This window comes from Leucoraja erinacea, chromosome 12 (genome assembly GCF_028641065.1).
Source record: "Leucoraja erinacea ecotype New England chromosome 12, Leri_hhj_1, whole genome shotgun sequence".
In the NCBI taxonomy this organism is placed as follows: Eukaryota; Metazoa; Chordata; class Chondrichthyes; order Rajiformes; family Rajidae; genus Leucoraja; species Leucoraja erinaceus.
The window spans coordinates 5352046-5373537 of NC_073388.1; the positions used below are offsets into that span (position 1 = coordinate 5352046).

The 21492-nt window shown below is 47.2% G+C and overlaps 1 protein-coding gene across 1 annotated transcript in view; it reads right to left on the bottom strand.

The window, feature by feature from the left end:
- The window catches only part of LOC129702020 (calpain-5-like), a 103884-nt gene that overhangs the window by 31361 nt on the left and 51031 nt on the right, over positions 1-21492 (bottom strand). The window contains exon 2 of the mRNA XM_055643511.1: positions 10108-10239. Coding sequence (XP_055499486.1) covers positions 10108-10239 — 132 coding nt within the window. The remainder of the gene's footprint in view (positions 1-10107; positions 10240-21492) is intronic.

Genomic DNA, 21492 nt, shown 5'->3' on the forward strand with positions numbered 1-21492 from the left:
TGATCATCCAAAATCGTATCCCGTTCCTGCTTTCTCCCCATATCCCTTTATTCCGTTAGCCCTAAGAGCTATATCTAACTCTTTCTTAAATAACCATATAACCATATAACAATTACAGCACGGAAACAGGCCATCTCGACCCTTCTAGTCCGTGCCGAACACGTATTCTCCCCTAGTCCCATACACCTGCGTTCAGACCATAACCCTCCATACTTTTCCCGTCCATATAACTATCCAATTTATTTTTAAATGATAAAAACGAACCTGCCCCCACCACCTTCACTGGAAGCTCATTCCACACAGCCACCACTCTCTGTGTAAAGAAGTTCCCCCTCATGTTACCCCTAAACTTCTGTCCCTTAATTCTCAAGTCATGTCCCCTTGTTTGAATCTTCGTGAGTTGAGTTTAGTTTCGAGATACAGCGCGGAATCCGGCCCTTTGGCCCACTGAGTCCGCCCCGTCCAGCGACCACCCCGTTCACTCTAGTTCCACGCGGTCCCACTTACGCATGCTACTCATAAGCGGTAATTTACAATTATACTGAAAGCCAATTAACAATTGCAATCACAATAATACTTTATTAGCCAAGTATGTTTTGCAACATACGAGGAATTTCGTTTGCCAAGTTAGTCATACAAATAAAAAGCAACAAAACACATTTTAACATAAACATCCATCACAGTAACTTATTCCTCACTGTGATGGACGGTGAAAAAAAGTTCCCTTTGCTTTCCCGCGGTCGGGGGTCTCGAACCCTCCATTGCCAGGCGGTTCTTGGCTCCCGTAGCTGGCGGCAAGTCCTCCGCGACGAGGCGATCAGCTGCTGCATCGGGGGGTTGTCAGCTCCCCCACGCCGGACGATCGAACCCCGCATTGGGGCTGGTAGAACCTTCCGCGACGTTGGAGCTCCTGACATCCACACCCTCTCCCAAGACTACGAGCTCCCGAAATAAAGTCCCCAGACCGCAGTTGGAGCGTTCCAAGGCAAGGAGTTGACTCAGATGTTAAGTCCACGCCACGCGGTGGGGCCCAAGGTCAGTCCGAGGAGGCCTCCATCTCCATCGATGGTAGGCCGCAGAACGACCAGAGAATGCAATCCGAACATTAATCACATTTCCAGCAAGGAACAAAAATGAAAAAAATAACTTTCCCCGTTCCCCCCTCCACCTCGCCCCCCCCCCCCCCCCCCCTCCCCCCCCCCCCCCCCCCCCCCCCCCCCCCCCCCCCCACATAAAACACACTGGAGAACATTTACACAAACTTTTAAAACACACCAAAAAAAAAAAAGACGAAAAAACAGACAGACTGTTGGTGAGGCTGCCAATCGTATGTCGCCCCCTGGTGGTCTACAAACCTGTACTTCTTTGGAGTGTGGAAGGAAACCAGAGAACCCGGAGAAGTTATAGGGAGAATGGAGGTTCTCTCCCACACTCCAAAGACATTCAAGGTTTGTACATTAATTGGTTTGGTAGAATTGTAACGTCCTTAGAATGTAGGACAGTGCTAGTGTAAGGGATGATCGCTGGTCAGCATGGCCTCGGTGGGCCGAAGGGCCTGTTTCCGCGTTGTATCTCAATAGTATCTAATGTATAAAAGAATTCTTCCACAGATTCACCACACTCTGGATCAGCATAAAGGACGTACCTCCTCATCTCCATTCTGAAGGTACGTCCTTTATTCTGAGGCTGTGCCCTCTGCTCCAAGACTCTCCCACTAGTGGAAACAATCATATTAGACACATATGTTGAAATTCTTATGGAATGATGGGTTTAGTTTATTGTTACGTGTACTGAGGTCTAGTGAAAAGCTTTTGTTGCGTGCTAACCAGTCAGCGGAAAGACTACATATGATTACAATCGAGCCGTCCACAGTGTAAATTAAGAAATGCTGCTGTAGGACTAGAGATTTAAAAGAGTGGAGCGATTGTAAGTTTCAGTTTAGTTTAGAGATACAGCATGGATCACCGAGTGCATATTGGACAGCGATCCCCGCATATTAACACACTATCCTACACCTGGGACAATGTTTACATTATTTTACCAAGCCATTATTTTACCTCCTTACCTCCAAGCCATTATTTTACCTCCAAACCTCTTTGGAGTGTGGGAGGAAACCGAAGTTTCTCGGAGAAAACCCACGCGGTCATGGGGTGAACGTACAAACTCCGTACAGACAGCACCCGTAGTCGGGATCGAACCCAGGACTTTGGCACTGGAAGCGCTGGGAGGCAGCAACTCTACCTCTGCGCCAACACACCGCCCCTCAATGCGTGATTGCGGATCCACCTCTGTGACCAGCACACATAGAGTTGCCTGGGTTGGGCACCATCTGGGATCCTGAGATAGTGCGTTAATTTACTTCCCCCTAACCCCGTACAAAACAGCATTAATTCTCCAGCAGTACATTATCCTGTCACCAATTACTGTCACATGCAGTCTATCTGACATATTTTATGTCCTATTAATAATGCATGGCCTGTCTGTATTTCCACACTCACTGCAGGGGTGACTCATTTAACAATGAATCAGGCCAAGCAATCAGAGGAGGGAGAGTTGAGTAAATTGAAAACAGTTGACAGCTATGAGAAATAAATACTATAACAGGGCGGCACGGTGGCGCAGCAGTAGAACTACTGCCTTACAGCGCCAGAGACACGGGTTCGATCCTGACTATGGGTGCTTGTCTGTACTGAGTTTGTACTTCCTCCCCCTCACCTGCGTGGGTTTTCTCCGAGATCTTCTGTTTCCTCCCACACTCCAAAGTCGTACAGGTTTGTACGTTAAATAGCTTTGTATAAATGTAAATTGTCCCGAGTGTGTGTAAGATATTGTTACTTGTGCGGGGATCACCAGTCGCCACGGACTCGTTGGGCCGAAGGACCTGTTTCCACTCTGTACCTTTAAACTAAACTAAACAAAGTCTACTCTGCTATTCAATCATGTCCGATCTCTCTCTCCCTCCTCACCCCATTCTCTTGTCTTCACCCAGTAACCCCTGACACCCATACTAATCTTCAATACCAAATTCTATTTGAATTTGACAACATTAGAACTTTGAGTATGTTTTAATTTTTTCTAAATAAGATTAAATTCAAGGTTTTAACTTTATCAGATATGTGCTTCACCGGAGTGGGATTTTGATGAGGATAATTTTATATTATTTTGGTCATATTTTGTTTTAAAATCACATGAGAGTCAAGTGGGTGAAGAGTCAAGAGTGTTTTTTTGTCGTATATATCCCGAAACGGAACATTGAAATTCTTGTTTGCAGCAACACAACAGATATATGTAAACCTAGTTTAGACACAAGGAACTGCATCATCATGCATCGTTAAAACCATTAGCGACGCAGTGGCACTGGTTTCCGACGGGAACGGTGACGGACGCATCACACATCTCTGTCCTCCAGTTCCTGCGGACTTCCGCCGCTGGAAGTATAAGATTTTGGTGTGTGTGTGCGTGTTTTATCATCGTTCCTTACAATGCTGGGTACGACAGTGATCGCAACTTCTACTGAAGTGTGGACGGCCGTTGGCTCGCTAGAAGCTCATCCGCCCTTTGACAGGTCTTGCTTTTGGTCCTGCTGGGGGTCCACAGCCCCCTCCTCACCTGGCAAACCAGGTGGGGGAGACGGTTTAGTTGCCGACTATCTGACCATGGAGCAGGTAACACGGGATCACTTAGTACCCTTGGCGGGGGGGAACTCCCCCTGACCTGACCTGATCTGCGTTGCACAATATTGGTTTATATAAGGTGCTGGTTTATACTAAAGATAGATAGAAAGTGCTGGAGTAACTTAGGGCAGGTCAAGCAGCATCTCCGGAGACAAAGGATCGGTGATGTTTCAGGTCAGGACCCTTCTTCAGAAAAGACAAGGGAAGGTGTGATCTCAGTTATTCTACCCAGTGGTATGACTTTGACTTCTCTAACTTCAAGTAGCCCTTGCTCTCCCTCTCTCTCCATCCCTCCCCCACCCTAGTTCTCTGACAAGTTCCACTGTCCTCCTGATTAAATGTTACTGATTGTATGCCCCGTTCTCACCTTCCCCTCGGCTAACAATGAACCGTTCTACATTTTCCTTGACCTGCGTCCCCTTTGATATCTCGTTTTCACACCTTACCCTTCCACATCTCTATGTCTCCCTCTCCCCTGACTCTCAGTCAGAAGACGGGTCTCGGCCCGAAATGCCCCGACGGGCCCGTTTCCGCACTGTATCTCTAAACTAAACAAACTAAACTAAACTAAACTAAACTAAACTAAACTAAACTAAACTAAACTCAATGTTCATACCACTGTGTTGGATGCTACCTAAGTGAAACCATAATAAACAACAAAAAGTTCAGCATGCTGTTATCCAAGGTTTCCAATGACAGATCCTCGCCTTGATCCCTAATTTCTATTCTCCAATTCAGCTCCATAGTTGCAGCCATCAGAAACTTGACGTAATCTTGTGACAAACTGAGCAATGCTTTCCCCCTCTCTCGGGGTCCATTGCCGGTATGAATGTCGTTGAAATGTAGCGGCTGTTCCAGGACCTCAAATGGCAAATGAACATCGTCACTCTCGTGAAGAAGTCACAGCAGCGGCTGTCTTTCCTGAGGTCTCTGCGGAGAGCAAACGTCTCATAGCCGCTGCTGCTGTCCTTCTACCGATGTGCCGTGGAAAGTATCCTCTCCTATGGAATCCTGGTGTGGTTTGCTAGCTGTACTGTGGCTGGGCGCTGCAGAGAATTATAAAAACTGTGCAGAGCATTACAAACTCTCAACTGCCCTCCTTGGATGATATATACAAGGCCCGATGCTTGCGCTGGGCCACTAACATCAAGCAGGACACATCCCACCCTGCCAACCACCTTTTCACTCTGCTACCCTCTGGGAGGCAATTCAGGTCTCTGAAGGCTGGCACCGGTAGACTAAAAAATAGTTTCTACCCATGTGCGATAAAATAGCTTAATTCCAACAGAGAACACTGGGGAAGCAAAATGTAATTCCAAGAAATGCCGCCAAATTCTTTTAAATTATTTTTAAATACTTAAACACTTCCCCTCGGAACACTTTACACTTTACACTTTAAAGCTTTTCCCACTGAGAGTAGGGAAGATTCAAACAAGGGGACATGACTTGAGAATTAAGGGACTGAAGTTTAGGGGTAACATGAGGGGGAACTTCTTTACTCAGAGAGTGGTGGCTGTGTGGAATGAGCTCCCAGTGGAAGTGGTGGAGGCAGGTTCGTTTTTATCATTTAAAAATAAATTGGATAGTTATATGGATGGGAAAGGTATGGAGGGTTATGGTCTGAGCGCAGGTATATGGGACTAGGGGAGAATACGTGTTCGGCACAGACTAGAAGGGTCGAGATGGCCTGTATCCGTGCTGTAATTGTTATATGGTTATATTATATTTATTATTTTACTAATAAGTGCACATATGCGTCAATGGTTGTCGTGTTTGTATTTTTTTAACCGGAGGAGATGCAATGGAATTTTGTTGCGCAGTGTTGTGCCATGACAATAAACGTATATTCATTCATTAATCCCCAAGCAGGAAGATGGAGGCACAGGCAAGCACCGAGAAAACAATAACGCCTGCCTAAACCTACGTCATCTCCTGGTTGCTAAATACTTTAACTCCCCCACACTGACCTTTCTGTCCTGGGCCTCCTCCATTGTCAGAGTGAGGCCCAGTGCAAATTGGAGGAACAGCTCCTCATATTTCGCTTGGGTAGTTTGCACCCCAGCGGTATGAACATTGACTTCTCTAACTCTAGATGGCCCTTGTTTTCTCTCTCCATCCCCTCCCCTTTCCCAGTTCTCCTGCTAGTCTTACTGTGTATGACTACATTCTATCTTTGTCCCGCCCCCTCCCTGACATCAGTCTGAAGAAGGGTCTTGACCCGAAACATCGCCCATTCCTTCTCTCCAGAGATGCTGCCTCACCTGCTGACGAGACCGGAAGGCATTGCAGAGGGTGGTGAAAATTGCCCAACGCATCACCGGTTCCTCGCTCCCCTCCATTGAGTCTGTCCAAAGCAAGCGTTGTCTGCGGAGGGCGCTCAGCATCGGCAAGGACTGCTCTCACCCCAACCATGGACTGTTTACCCTCCTACCATCCGGGAGGCGCTACAGGTCTCTCCGTTGCCGAACCAGCAGGTCGAGTAACAGCTTCTTCCCGGCGGCTGTCACTCTACTCAACAACGTACCTCGGTGACTGCCAATCACCACCCCCCCGGACACTTATTATTATTTATTCAAATCATTTGCTATGTCGCTCTTCCAGGGAGATGCTAAATGCATTTTGTTGTCTCTGTACTGTACACTGACAATGACAATTAAAATTGAATCTGAATCTGAATCTGAATCTGATCTGAGTTACTCCAGCATTTTGTGTTTGCCCTGGCAGACCCATTGTTTCTACCTGCTCCTGTCTCAACTGAAATGATTTCCACATAACCCGAAAATCTAATTTCCATTCTCCCCTAATTGTCCCTCTCTCTCCATCCCCACCCCCTTCCCAGTTCTCCCACCAGTCTTACTGTATCCGACTACATTTTATCTCTGACATTTTATATCCAACTACATTTTATCCCCATTGACGAGCACCAGGCCACCATATCTAGCACCATCACCGACTTCATCAATTCCCATGCCCTGCCCGACCAAGCTTCCAACCTCATCGTTCCCCAGCCCCGCACGGCCCGTTTTTACCTTCTCCCCAAAATCCACAAACCCGGCTCTCCCGGCAGACCCATTGTCTCTACCTGTTCGTGCCCCACCGAACTCATCTCCGCATACCTTGACTCCATCCTATCCCCCTTGGTCAAATCCCTCCCTACCTATGTTCTAGACACCTCAGACACTCTCCGCCGCCTCCGCGCATTCCACTCTCTAGGCCCTCACCCCCTCATCTTCACCATGGATGTCCAGTCACTCTACACCTCCATCCCCCACCAGGATGGCCTCAAAGCCCTCCGGTTCTTCCTCGACCAGAGGAGCAACCTATACCCAGCCACTGACACTCTCCTCCGCCTAGCGGAGTTGGTCCTCACCCTCAACAACTTTACGTTTGACTCCTCCCATTTCCTCCAAACACAAGGCGTAGCTATGGGCACACGCATGGGCCCCAGCTACGCCTGCCTCTTTGTCGGGTACGTTGAACAATCCTTGTTCAATACGTACCAGGGCCCCATCCCCGACCTCTACCTCCGTTACATTGACGACTGCTTTGGGGCCACCTCCTGCACCCACACACAACTGACTGACTTCATCCACTTCACCACCAACTTCCATCCGGCACTCCAATACACCTGGACCATTTCCGACACTTCCCTACCATTCCTTGACCTCACCATCTCCATCGCAGGGGACAGACTTCTGACCGACATACACTATAAACCAACTGACTCCCATGGCTATCTGGACTACACGTCTTCCCACCCTGTCCCCTGTAAAGACTCCATCCCCTACTCCCAATTCCTCCGCCTACGCTGCATCTGTTCCCAGGATGAGACATTCCACACCAGGGCATCGGAAATGTCCTCGTTCTTCAGGGAACGGGGATTCCCCTCCGTCACCATAGATGAGGCTCGCACCAGGGTCTCTTCCATACCCCGCAACACTGCTCTCTCTCCCCATCCCCGCACTCGCAACAAGGGCAGAATCTCCCTGGTCCTCACCTTTCACCCCACCAGCCGGCAAATACAACACATAATCCTCCGCCATTTCCGCCACCTCCAATGTGACCCCACCACTCGCCACATCTTCCCATCTCCCCCCATGTCTGTCTTCCGCAAAGACCGCTCCCTCCGCAACTCCCTTGTCAATTCTTCCCTTCCCTCCCGTATCACCCCCTCCCCGGGCACTTTCCCTTGCAACCGCAAGAAATGCAACACCTGTCCCTTCACCTCCCCCCTCGACTCCATTCAAGGTCCCAAGCAATCGTTCCAGGTGCGACAAAGGTTCACCTGTATCTCCTCCAACCTCATCTACTGCATCCGCTGCTCTAGATGTCAGCTGATTTACATCGGGGAGACTAAGCGGCGTTTGGGCGATCGCTTCGCCGAACACCTCCGCTCAGTCCGTAATAACCTACCTGAACTCCCGGTGGCTCAGCACTTCAACTCCCCCTCCCATTCCCAATCCGACCTCTCTGTCCTGGGTCTCCTCCATGGCCAGAGTGAGCAACACCGGAAATTGGAGGAACAGCACCTCATATTCCGCCTGGGCAGCTTGTATCCTGATGGCATGAATGTTGAATTCTCCCAATTTTGCTAGCCCTTGCTGTCTCCTCCCCTTCCTTAAACCTCGAGCTGTCTCCTCCCATCCCCCCGCCCTCGGGCTCCTCCTCCTCCCCTTTTTCCTTCCTTCTCCCTTCCCACCCCCAATCAGTCTGAAGAAGGGTTTCGGCCCGAAACGTAGCCTATTTTCTTCGCTCCATAGATGCTGCTGCACCCGCTGAGTTTCTCCAGCAATTTTGTGTACCTTACATTTTATCTCTGTTTGCTTTGTTGCTTCCTTCTCCCAGCTAACAATCATCTCTTCTACATTTTCCTTGATCACCATTTCCCTTTGTCCTGGTTTCACACCTTACACTCCTTATCGATGTATCTCCCTTTCCCTTGACATCAGTCTGAAGAAGAGTCTCGACCTGAAACGTCACCTATTCCTTCTGTCCCGCTGAGTTACTCCAGCATTTTGGGTCTATCTTCAGTTTAAACCAGTATCTGCAGTTCCTTCTTACGCACTAAGATTTAGTTGCTGACTTGGAGTTTGTCTCCATGACTGGTGCGCTACAATGCTGGGAACTATATTCTGCACTCGGTATCTACCACTTTGCTCTGCCTATTGTACTTGAGATGCTTGATTGCATCAATGTATAGTATATCTGGTCTGTTTGGATGGAATGAAAAACAAAGCTTTTCACGCTGCTTTGGTACGTTTCGTGATGATAAACCAAACCCCCCCCCAAAAAAAACACGGGCACTCGCTAGAATTTAGGAGATTGAGGGGGGATCTTATAGAAACGTACAAAATTCTTAAGGGGTTCGACAGGCTAGATGCAGCAAGATTGTTCCCGATGTTGGGGAAGTCCAGGACAAGGAGTCACAGTTTAAGGATAGAGGGGAAATCCTTTAGGACCGAGATGAGAAAAACATTTTTCACACAGAGAGTGGTGAATCTGTGGAACTCTCTGCCACGGAAGGTAGTTGAGGCCACAGTTCATTGGCTATATTTAAGAGGGAGTTAGATGTGGCCCTTGTGGCTAAAGGGATCAGTGGGTATGGAGAGAAGGCAGGTACAGGATACTGAGTTGGATGATCAGCCATGATCATATTGAATGGCGGTCCAGGCTCGATGGGCCGAATGGCCTACTCCTGCACCTAATTTCTATGTTTCTATGTTTCTATTTAACCAAATAATATACATAGAAAAGCATTTCTGTTGCCCTGTTATCACACTACAGCATTCTGTGTCTATCGTTTTAATGTAGCACCACTTAACGCTTCGTCAAAGCAGCCACAGCCATCGCATAATCTGCTGTTCCTCCCGTCGCTGGATGTGTTATGAAAGTCTCCCGAACTGAAGCTCCAACACCGTACAATAACAATGTCACCCATCGTGTGAGCTGAACCACCGTTAATCATTAATGTATTCAAGAGAGATTTAGATATAGCTCTTAGGGCTAACAGAATCAAGGCATATTAGGAGAAAGCAGGAACGGGGTACTGATTCTGGATGATCAGCCATGATCATATTGGCTCGAAGGGCTGAATGGCCTACTCCTGCATCCATTTTCTATGTTTAGGAAAGAACTGCAGATGCTGGTTTAAACCGAAGATAGACACAAAATGCTGGAGTAACTCAGCAGGACAGGCAGCATCTCTCGAGAGATGAAATGGGCGATGTTTCGGATCGAGACCCTTCTTCAGAAAGGTCTGGACCCGAAACGTCACCTATTCCTTCTCCCCAGAGATGCTGCCTGGCCCGCTGAGTTACTCCAGCATTTTGTGTCTATTAGCGGTTTCTCTGCTCCTTCAACAAGCAGACCAAGCTATCTGCGTCTGAGTCAAATGCCTCTCAAGACATTGCGATGATTGAGACAAACTCCTCACCTTCTGCCACTGGCCATCATGAACAGCTAAGCAGGAGCAGGCAGCCACAAACCAGCAGTTCCCCAAAGCGCCCTGATGCAGATCGTGTGAACTGATCCCATCCACAAAGAGATGTGGAGACTCACAAAGCTCCTGTTGGAAACGCCAAAAGGACAAGAAATGAAACACGAATGTTCACAAGGTTCAGGTTTTTTCATTATTTCCAAATTATTTATAAATTCCACCGGGTGGCGCCGTCAGCGATGGCAGCCTCGCCTACATAGAAACATAGAAACATAGAAATTAGGTGCAGGAGTAGGCCATTCGGCCCTTCGAGCCTGCACCGCCATTCAATATGATCATGGCTGATCATCTAACTCAGTATCCCGTAACTGCCTTCTCTCCATACCCCCCTGATCCCCTTAGCCACAAGGACCACATCTAACTCCCTCTTAAATATAGCCAATGAACTGGCCTCGACTACCCTCTGTGGCAGAGAGTTCCAGAGATTCACCACTCTACAATCTCTCTGTCCTTGTCGGCCTTGTTATTTTTAGAGTGTTTTAAAAGTTAATGTTAATGTTCTCTGATTTGTTTTATGTGGGGGAGTGGGGTCAGGGGAAACTTTCAATCTCTTACCTTGCCGGAGACGCGATTGTTTTCCGGATCGTATCCCCGGTTGCTCTGAGGCCTAACATCGTGGAGCTGGCGGCCTCGCTCGGGACTGACTTTGAGCCCCACCGCGGGGCGTGGACTTACCATCGTAGCCTGGGATCGACGCTCCAACCGCGATCTGCGGACTTTAACATCAAGGAGCTCGCAGTCTCTGGTAAGAGACCAGCATTAACTCCAAGAAGACCAAGGAGCTCATTGTAGACTTCAGGAAGTCCAGAGGCGGCACGCACACCCCCATCCACATTAACGGGACGGAGGTGGAACGTGTTTCTAGCTTCAGGTTCCTGGGAGTCAACATCTCCGATGACCTCTCTTGGACCCACAATACCTCTACTCTGATCAAAAAGGCTCATCAGCGTCTCTTCTTCCTGAGGAGACTGAAGAAGGTCCATCTGTCTCCTCAGATCCTGGTGAACTTCTACTGCTGCACCATCGAGAGCATCCTTACCAACTGCATCACAGTATGGTATGGCAACTGCTCTGTCTCCGACCGGAAGGCATTGCAGAGGGTGGTGAAAATTGCCCAACGCATCACCGGTTCCACGCTCCCCTCCATTGAGTCTGTCCAAAGCAAGCGCTGTCTGCGGAGGGCGCTCAGCATCGCCAAGGACTGCTCTCACCCCAACCATGGACTGTTTACCCTCCTACCATCCGGGAGGCGCTACAGGTCTCTCCGTTGCCGAACCAGCAGGTCGAGGAACAGCTTCTTTCCGGCGGCTGTCACTCTACTCAACAACGTACCTCGGTGACTGCCAATCACCCCCCCCCCCCCGGACACTTATTATTATTTATTCAAATCATCTGCTATGTCGCTCTTCAAGGGAGACGCTAAATGCATTTCGTTGTCTCTGTACTGTACACTGACAATGACAATTAAAATTGAATCTGAATCGGACATTGGGAAGCTCCAAAAGCCGCACAAAGTTCGACTAGCCCCGACCCGGGGTATATCACCTGGCGCAGGGGAGCTGAGATTCCCCCCCCCCCCCCCCCCCCCATCGATCCCAGGCAAGGTATCGCAGGCTCTGATGGCACGCCCACTGACCCGTGGTGGGGCTCAAAGTCAGTCCCGAGCGAGGCCTCCAGCTCCACGATGTTAGGCCGCAGAGCAACCGGAGATACGACCCGGAAAACAATCGCATCTCCGACCCCCGACCCCCACATAAAACAAACCAGAGAACATTAACACAAACTTTTAAAACACACTAAAAATAACAAAAAAGACAAAAGCCATCGCTGACAGCGCCACCACCTCCTTAATCCTTGGATCATTCTTGTAAACCTAAGAATGTTCTCCATATGACCGCATGGGTTTTCTCCAGGTGCTCCAGTTTCCTCCCACACTCCAAAGACATACAAGTTTTTGTAGGTTAATTGACGTCTGTGTGTAGGATACACACAGGATATAATGTGTAGGATGGAACGTGTGTATGCGTGATCGCTGGTCGGCACAGACTCGGTGGGCCAAAGGCCCTGAGTCTCTAAACTAAACATTTATTATTGTCTTCAGTTTGGTCATATTGCTACAGGAAGGATGTCGTTAAGCTGGAAAGGGTGCAGAGAAGATTTACGAGGATGTTGCCAGGACTCTTTTGGCAACAGCCTGCGCTCCAAGGAATAAAGTCCTAGCCTGCCCAACCTCTCCCTATAGCTCAGGCCCTCGAGTCCTGGCAACATTCGTATTAGCCGGGGCATCCCGTATATTGGGCTAAATTAGTTTGTCCCGTACGTGACCATTCGTCCCGTATTTGACCGCTGCTACTCGGGTCGAGGGGACTGTCAGGTCACCCACCTCACCCGTCCCAACGTAGTGCAGCAGCAGCGCCTCGCTCGTAGCCCCGTTGGTCGGCAGCCCTGCCAGCTGTCCGACCTTTGGACCTTCGCTTACCGCCGACACAACCACCACCCCTCCTTCTCATGGCCGATTATCGGACTTTGCGCGCGACGTCCCGCGGCCCGGGCCAAAACTCCTCAGCTGGCCCGCCGGCTGGGCTTTGTGTGCAGTCCAGCACCCAGGCCAACTCATCATTCACCCAGCCACAGCCGAGTCGGTCAATGAATTGCCGTCGGGAATTTGTCCCGTATTTTGACGTTGTGTCTTTTATTTGGGAGTGAGAAGGTTGGCAACCTTACGCAGGAGGCTGAGGGATGATCTTAGGTGTATAATATAATGAGGGGAATAGATAGGGTTAACACTAAAAGGTATTTTATACAGGGTGGGGGAATCAAGAACCAGAGGATTTAGGTGTAAGGTAAGAGGGGAAAGATTATGAACCCGATGGGCAATTTATTTCATACAGAGGGTGCTGTGTGTATTGAATGGACTGCCAGAGGAGATAGCTGAGACAATTAAAAGTCACCTGGACAGGTACATGCCTGGGAAAAGTTTAGAGGGATATGTGCCAAGCATGGACAAGTGGGACTAGTGTAGATGGGAGACGGGATAACTTTCATTCATTTTTTCTACATCTCTTTGCATCATCGTCTTAATAATTGTTTTATTATTAATGTTTTATGTAATCATTCTTAACTGTCACTGTATGTCATGTTGTCACTTGCGGTCGGAGCACCAAGGCAAATTCCTTGTATGTGAATACTTGGCCAATAAACTTATACATTGATTCATTGTTTATATCTCTATATCCCTCCCCCCTGACTCTCCGTCTGAAGAAGGGTCTCGACCCGAAACATCACCCATTCCTTCTCTCCAGAGATGCTGCCTGTCCCACTGTGTTACTCCAGCATTTTGTGTCTATCTGGGGGGGGGGGGGGGAAAGTTAAGCCGAAGGGCCTGTTTCCGTGTTGTGTGAATCTCTGACCGCGTTATTTCACAGCCAGACAAATACTTCTTAGAAATGGTAGATACAATAAAATACCATGCACAAGCAATCTAGAAGCAGGCATGGAAACAAATGTGATGCAAAATTCTTCTGATGTTTGTGGTTAATGGGGCAGAAACTCTGCATGTGCTGGTGGTTTGAAAAGAGTATTTACAAAATGGAATCGAGATGTTAATGAAACGTGGAGTCATGCACAAAAATAACTGTTCTAGTTGTGACGCGTGTGTGTTTGTACCATAAACAAAATTGGTCTTTGTTGTTTTTAGAACAAGCAATTAGTTGTACTGTGCAGATTGGTTGCCTTTTAAAAACTCGATTACTTACAGCCATATTCTCTGTAAGTACATATAAATGCAGCAACTGTGGACTCTGGCAGAATAAATGTCCTCAAACCACCCGCTCCATCACTCTGTCCAAAGAAAACTAGTTATTCCTCAGCTCACAGACTGAAATGCCCAAGGCCTCATTCCTACGTCACCCATTCCTTCTCTCCAGAGATGCTGCCTGACCCGTTGAGTTACTCCAGCTTTTTAGACACAAAATGCTTAAGTAACTCAGCGGGACAGGCAGCATCTCTGGAGAGAAGGAATGGGTGACATTTCGGGTCGAGACTCTTCTTCAGACCCTAACCAGCATCTGCAGTTCCTTCCAACACATTAAGTTTGTTAAGGAATGGGTTACAGTATGTATGAATGAGGCCTTGGGATTCCAGTCTACCTTATCAAACATATCGCATTTATTAGAGTTTGGTACATTTTCAACTAAAATATTATTTTTTATGCGGTGAAGCTGAGTAAACAATATTTGTTGAAGTCAACAGAAAATGTGGTTATGCTGTGCTTCAACTAAACTTCATTTTGGTAATTGTTCATTCAATGCTTGCAATATAATGTTGACACAAAACCATAAGAGGCTGTTAGAACATAGAATGTGTTTGGTACCTCAGGACTAGAGGTGTTTAGTTGAGTTTAGTTTATTGACACGTGTACCGAGGTACAGTAAAAAGCTTTTGTTGTGTGCTAACCAGTCAGCGGAAAGACAACACATGATTACAATCGAGCCATTCACAGTGTACAGATACACGATAAAGGAATAACGTTTAGTGCAAGGTAAAGCCAGCAAAGCCTGATCAAAGATAGTCTGAGGGTCCTCGGTGAGGTAGAGAGTAGTAGGTAGGATGGTTCAGTTGCCTGATAACAGCTGGGAAGAAACTGTCCCTGAATCTGGAGGTGTGCGTTTTCACCTTTTGCCTGATGGGAGAGGGGAGAAGAGGGAGTGGCCAGGGTGCAACTGGTCCTTGATTATGCTGCTGGCCTTGTCGAGGCAGCGTGAGTGAGGTGTAGATGGAGTCAGCGGAAGGGAGGTTGGTTTGTGTAATGTACACGGGACAGAGGTTGGTTTGTTTACTAAAGGTAGTGGGATTTACTAGGGTGGTGAATCTGTGGAATTCTTTGCCGTAGAAGGTTGTGGAGGCCTAGTTATTGGATATATTCAAGGCAGAGATAGATAGATTCTTGATTAGTACGGGTGTCAGAGGTTATGGGGAGAAGGCATGAGAATGGGGTTTGGACCGAGAGATGGATGAGCCATGATTGAATAGAAACATAGCAACATAGAAATTAGGTGCAGGAGTAGGCCATTCGGCCCTTCGAGCCTGCACCGCCATTCAATATGATCATGGCTGATCATCCAACTCAGTATCCCATACCTGCCTTCTCTCCATACCCCCTGATCCCCTTAGCCACAAGAGCCACATCTAACTCCCTCTTAAATATAGCCAATGAACTGGCCTCAACTACCCTCTGTGGCAGAGAGTTCCAGAGATTCACCACTCTCTGTGTGAAAAAAGTTCTTCTCATCTCGGTTTTAAAGGATTTCCCCCTTATCCTTAAGCTGTGACCCCTTGTCCTGGACTTCCCCAACATCGGGAACAGTCTTCCTGCATCTAGCCTGTCCAACCCCTTAAGAATGTTGTAAGTTTCTATGGCGGAATAGACTTGATGGGCCCAATGGCCTAATTCCGCTCCTATCACTTGTGATCTAATGGGAGCCTTCTGATTCTGGTCACTGAGGAACAGCTATATACATGCCAGAATAAATCTGACATTCAGAGAGATCCAGAACAAGTCTGGCGTGTTGAACTTTGCCGTGTTATATATTCTGATCTCACACTGGCACGAAAAGGCTGACTTTGGGGAATTTGGGAGATTTGGTTTATTGCCATTGTAAAACTGAGACGGGAATGTCAACCTCACCACTTGGAATTCTGCAAGGAATCTCGGATCACCATTAAAATAAAACATCATGAATCACGAGGATGGTGCCAGGACTCAATGGACAAGAGGCAGGGCAGGCTAGGATTTTATTCCTTGGAGGGCAGAAGGATGAGTGGTGATCTTTCAGAGGTGTACAAGACCATGAATGGAATAGATCGGGTGAATGCCCAAAGAGTTTTATCCAGAGTAGGGAAAATCAAGAACCACAGGAAATAACAATTTATCCCAGGAGGGAAATTGATCTGCCAACGGTTATAACATGAACATGAAACATATACATGAAACATTCAATTAAATTGACGAGCGGAAAGGATTGGGGATATGCACAAATTGGAGGAGGGGGAGGGGGGGAGTCAGTCTCAGTCTACCCCATGACAGAAGGGGGAGGAGTTGTACAGTTTGATAGCCACAGGGAAGAAGGATCTCCTGTGGCGTTCTGTGCTGCATCTTGATGGAACCAGCCTGTTGCTGAAGGTGCTCCTCGGGTTGACCAGTGTGTCACGGAGGGGGTGAGCTGTATTGTCCAGGATGCTCCATGAAACTAACGGGCAACTTCTTCACTCAGAGGGTGGTGGGTGTATGGAACAAACTGCCAGAGGAGGTAGCTGGGGCAGGTACTATAACACATTTTAATAGATAGCAACAAGGAACTGCAGATGCAGGTTTTCACAAAAAGACCCAAAGTGCTTGAGTAACTCGGCGGGTCAGGTAGGCAGCATCTGACATGAGGTAGAACATGGATAGCAATGTGTTGGGTCAACCTTTCTTCAGACTAGGATCTGAAGAAGGGTCCCGACCCGAGATGCCACCAAGGCATGTTCTCTAGCGATGCTGCATGACCCGCTGAGTTTCTCCAGCACTTTGTGAACTTTTAAAATATACTTGGACAGATATGATGGATGTGGGATATGGGTCAACTGTGGTCAAAGAGTACTAGCTTAGATGGGGCACCTACCAGCTTAGATGGAAGATCTTGGTCGGCACGGACAGGTTGGGCCAAAGGGCCTGTTTCCGTGCTGTATAACTCCAAGACTCTTTTAGACTTGGGTATCACTGGAACAGCATACAACAGTTCTCAACTGCAAATTTAACGTGTGCATTCAGAATGAAAGAAAGTGTTAAATTCATAGAGCACAGCGGAGCATACTGGCACACGGAGTTGCTGCCTTACAGCGCAAGTTTGTACATTCTCCCTGTGACTGTGGGGTTTCCTCTAGGTGCTCTGGTTTCCTCCCACATTCCAAGCTCATACAGGTTTAGTTTAATTGGCGTCTGTATAATTGTAAAATTATCCCTAGTGTGTAGGATAGTGCTGGTTTATGAGGTAATCCCTGGGGTTTGAGCGGAATTGGTGGGCTGAAGGGCCTGTTTTCACGTTGAATCTCTAAAGTCTAAAAGAATATTCATCCTGGATTCACCAAGAAGACAGCCAAGGTGGGAAACGATGACAATGAAAGTAAACTTGCAAGGCTCGAATTAATTCCACAGCAACATTGAAAGTTGAAAGATGACTTAATTCTTTTTAAACTTCCAAAGAATGAATAAGAGATTTTGATTGAAGGATTACTAATATGAAGTTGCCACTTTGGAAAAATTTACACAGAACATCAGAGATTATGAAAGGCTTCAAGACAGAGCACCATTTAATTTGTTAAGGAAAATGGGATAAATGTATGAAATTTAAGGAGGGCAGCACGTTGGTACAGCGATAGAGTTGCTACCCTTCAGCGCCAGAGACATGGGTTCGATCCTGACTACGGGTGAGGTCTGTACGGAGTTTGTACATTCTCCCCGTGATTGGCGTGTGTTTTCTCAGAGACCTTTGGTTTTCTCCCGCACTTCAAAGACGTACAGGCTTGTAGGTTAATTGGCTTGGTGTAAATGTAAATTGTCCCTAGTGTGTGTAGGATAGTGTTAGTGTGCGGGGATGGCTGGTCGGCGCAGTCTCGGAGGGCCGAAGGGCCTGTTTCCGCACTGTATCTCTAAACTAAACTAAACAATTATGAGCAGAGGAGTGACAATAGCTTTGTATTTCTTTGGGAATCTCTTGGTAAGTAGCATAAAAATATACCTCTCTAGTTTATTAATTTATTGATAGAAACATAGAAACATAGAAATTAGGTGCAGGAGTAGGCCATTCGGCCCTTCGAGCCTGCACCGCCATTCAATATGATCATGGCTGATCATCCAACTCAGTATCCCGTACCTGCCTTCTCTCCATACCCCCTGATCCCCTTAGCCACAAGGGCCACATCTAACTCCCTCTTAAATATAGCCAATGAACTGGCCTCGACTACCCTCTGTGGCAGAGAGTTCCAGAGATTCACCACTCTCTGTGTGAAAAAAGTTCTTCTCATCTCGGTTTTAAAGGATTTCCACCTTATCCTTAAGCTGTGACCCCTTGTCCTGGACTTCCCAACATCGGGAACAATCTTCCTGCATCTAGCCTGTCCAACCCCTTAAGAATTTTGTAAGTTTCTATAAGATCCCCTCTCAATCTCCTAAATTCTAGAGAGTATAAACCAAGTCTATCCAGTCTTTCTTCATAAGACAGTCCTGACATCCCAGGAATCAGTCTGGTGAACCTTCTCTGCACTCCCTCTATGGCAATAATGTCCTTCCTCAGATTTGGAGACCAAAACTGTACGCAATACTCCAGTGGTGGTCTCACCAAGACCAAAAAGGCCACCATTTAGATAATAGTCTGCTTTCCCGTTTTTGCCACCAAAATGGATAACCTCACATTTATCCACATTATACTGCATCTGCCAAACATTTGCCCACTCACCCAGCCTATCCAAGTCACCTTGCAGTCTCCTAGCATCCTCCTTACAGCTAACACTGCCCCCCCAGCTTAGTGTCATCCGCAAACTTGGAGATATTGCCTTCAATTCCCTCATCCAGATCATTAATATATATTGTAAATAGCTGGGGTCCCAGCACTGAGCCTTGGGGTACCCCACTAGTCACTGCCTGCCATTGTGAAAAGGACCCGTTTACTCCTACTCTTTGCTTCCTGTTTGCCAGCCAGTTCTCTATCCACATCAATACTGAACCCCCAATGCCGTGTGCTTTAAGTTTGTACATCGTTCTTTCTGGCAATGATTTCATTCCACCTCCAGCCTTTGTCCCATCACAAGAGAGGCAAAACTATTTGTTTAAGAAGGAACTGCAGATGCTGGAAAATCGAAGGTACACAAAAAAGCTGGAGAAACTCAGCGGGTGCAACAGCATCTATGGAGCGAAGGAAATAGGCAACGTTTCGGGCCGAAACCCTTCTTCAGACAAAACTATTTAATTGTCATATCTTGTTGCAAAACAGAACAATGAAATTCTATCCACCTATCAATTTAGACTTTAGAGATACAGTGTGGAAACAGACCCTACGGCCCACCAAGTCCATGCCGACCAGCGATCACCTTGTACACTAACACTATCCTGCACACTAGGAACAATTCACATAAGGCAATTAACCTACAAACCTGCGCGCCTTTGGAGTGTGGGCAAAAACCCAAGCAGGTCATGGGGAGAACGTGCAAACTCTATAATGACAGCACCCTGGTTGGGATCGAACCTGGGTCTCTGGAGCTGTAAGGCAGCAACTCTACCGCTGCGCCACCGTGTCACCCAGTAGAATCACTCCATTGTACAAAGGAGAAGCTGAAGAACTTCCACATCTCAGAAGGTTATCTTGTCAGGTGAACAATTTAGTGGGTAGTGAAGGAATAATAATTATAATCAAGAATAAACTTGTGTGCATCAACATTTTCAGCGCAGTTAACTTGTTCGACAGTCCAAAGCAAAAATAAAGCAGAATGGTAGTGATAGATGCAATGGTCACACAACAACAAGAACCCTACCACTGCACCACAGTGCCGTCCTCAAAGGCCAGACTTTAGACAATAGCAATAGGTGCAGGAGTAGGCCATTCGGTCCTTCGAGCCAGCACTGCCATTCAATGTGATCATGGCTGATCATCCCCAATCAGTACCCTGTTCCTGCCTTCTCTCCATATCCCCTGACTCTGCTATCTTTAAGAGCCCTATCTAGCTCTCTCTTGAAAGTATCCAGAGAACCGACCTCCACCGCCCTCTGAGGCAGAGAATTCCACAGACTCACAACTCTCAAATAAACAATAGGTGCAGGAGTAGGCCATTCGGCCCTTCGAGCCAGCACCACCATTCACTGTGATCATGGTTGATCATCCACACTCAGTACCCCATTCCTTTACCCCACCCCCACACCTCCTTTCCACTCGTTTACTCAATGACTATTCCAGAATTGCAAATTACCACCATTGACCAAGAACCAGGTCTGTCAGGGGGCAGAGTTTAATTTTGATTCTCATCAACTTCATAAATAAGATAAGCAATCCTTAATTACAACATAACCTCACAATAAGCTTTTCCCACTGAGAGTAGGGAAGATTCAAACAAGGGGACATGACTTGAGAATTAAGGGACAGAAGTTTAGGGGTAACATGAGGGGGAACTTCTTTACTCAGAGAGTGGTGGCTGTGTGGAATGAGCTTCCAGTGAAGATGGTGGAGGCAGGTTCGTTTTTATCATTTAAAAATAAATTGGATAGTTATATGGACGGGAAAGGTATGGAGGGTTATGGTCTGATGTATGCAGGTGTATGGGACTAGGGGAAAATACGTGTTCGGCACGGACAAGAAGGGTCGAGATGGCCTGTTTCCGTGCTGTAATTGTTATATGGTTATATAAGAAGAATGTTTGTTTAAAATTATTGTTATTAAAATGTTTTGCAGTTACATCGGATAACAGCACTGAGGGCTCTACAACGTCAGACATTCTTCATGATGTTAATTATGCCAGGAACATAATCTAACCAGAGCAGCCAAATAACTGGAACCTTTCTTAACAGCAATTCTTCTCCTGATGTGAAAGATTCAGTGCTTCACTTATGAGGCTTATGTACCAAGAGAGCCCTTAAATTAAATAGCACATTCCTAACATTAACACGTAACATCTCAGACAGATGTGGAGGCCAAGTCATTGGGTATTTTTAACGGGGAGATTGACAGATTCGTGATTATAGACAATAGACAATAGGTGCAGGGGTAGGCCATTCGGCCCCTCAGCCAGCACTGCCTTTCACTGTGATCATGGCAGATCATCCACACGCAGTACCCAGTTCCTTCCTTTTCCCCATATCCCCTGACTCCGCTATCTTTAAGAGCTCTATCCAACTGTCTCTTGAAAGCATCCAGAGAACTGGCCTCCACTGCCTTCTGAGGCAGAGAATTCCACAGATTCACCACCCTCTGTATATAAAAGATTTTCCTCATCTCCGTCCTAAATGACCGACCCCTTGTTCTTAGAGTGGGTGTGAGGGGTTGTCAGGGTACAGGCAGGAGAATGGGGTTGAGAGGAAAAGATAGATCAGCCCATATTGAATGGCGGAGTAGAGTTGATGGGCGAATGGCCTAATTTTGTTCCTAGAACTTAAAAACTATTGCAAATCCCAGCCACATCGGTCCGACTCCTAGACAAGTTCTATTGTTATGCCACTACAAAGATCTACAGTCAGGACTCTCCTGACCGGGACTAGCTTGGCGGCACATCGATAGAGTTGTTGCCCTACAGCACCAG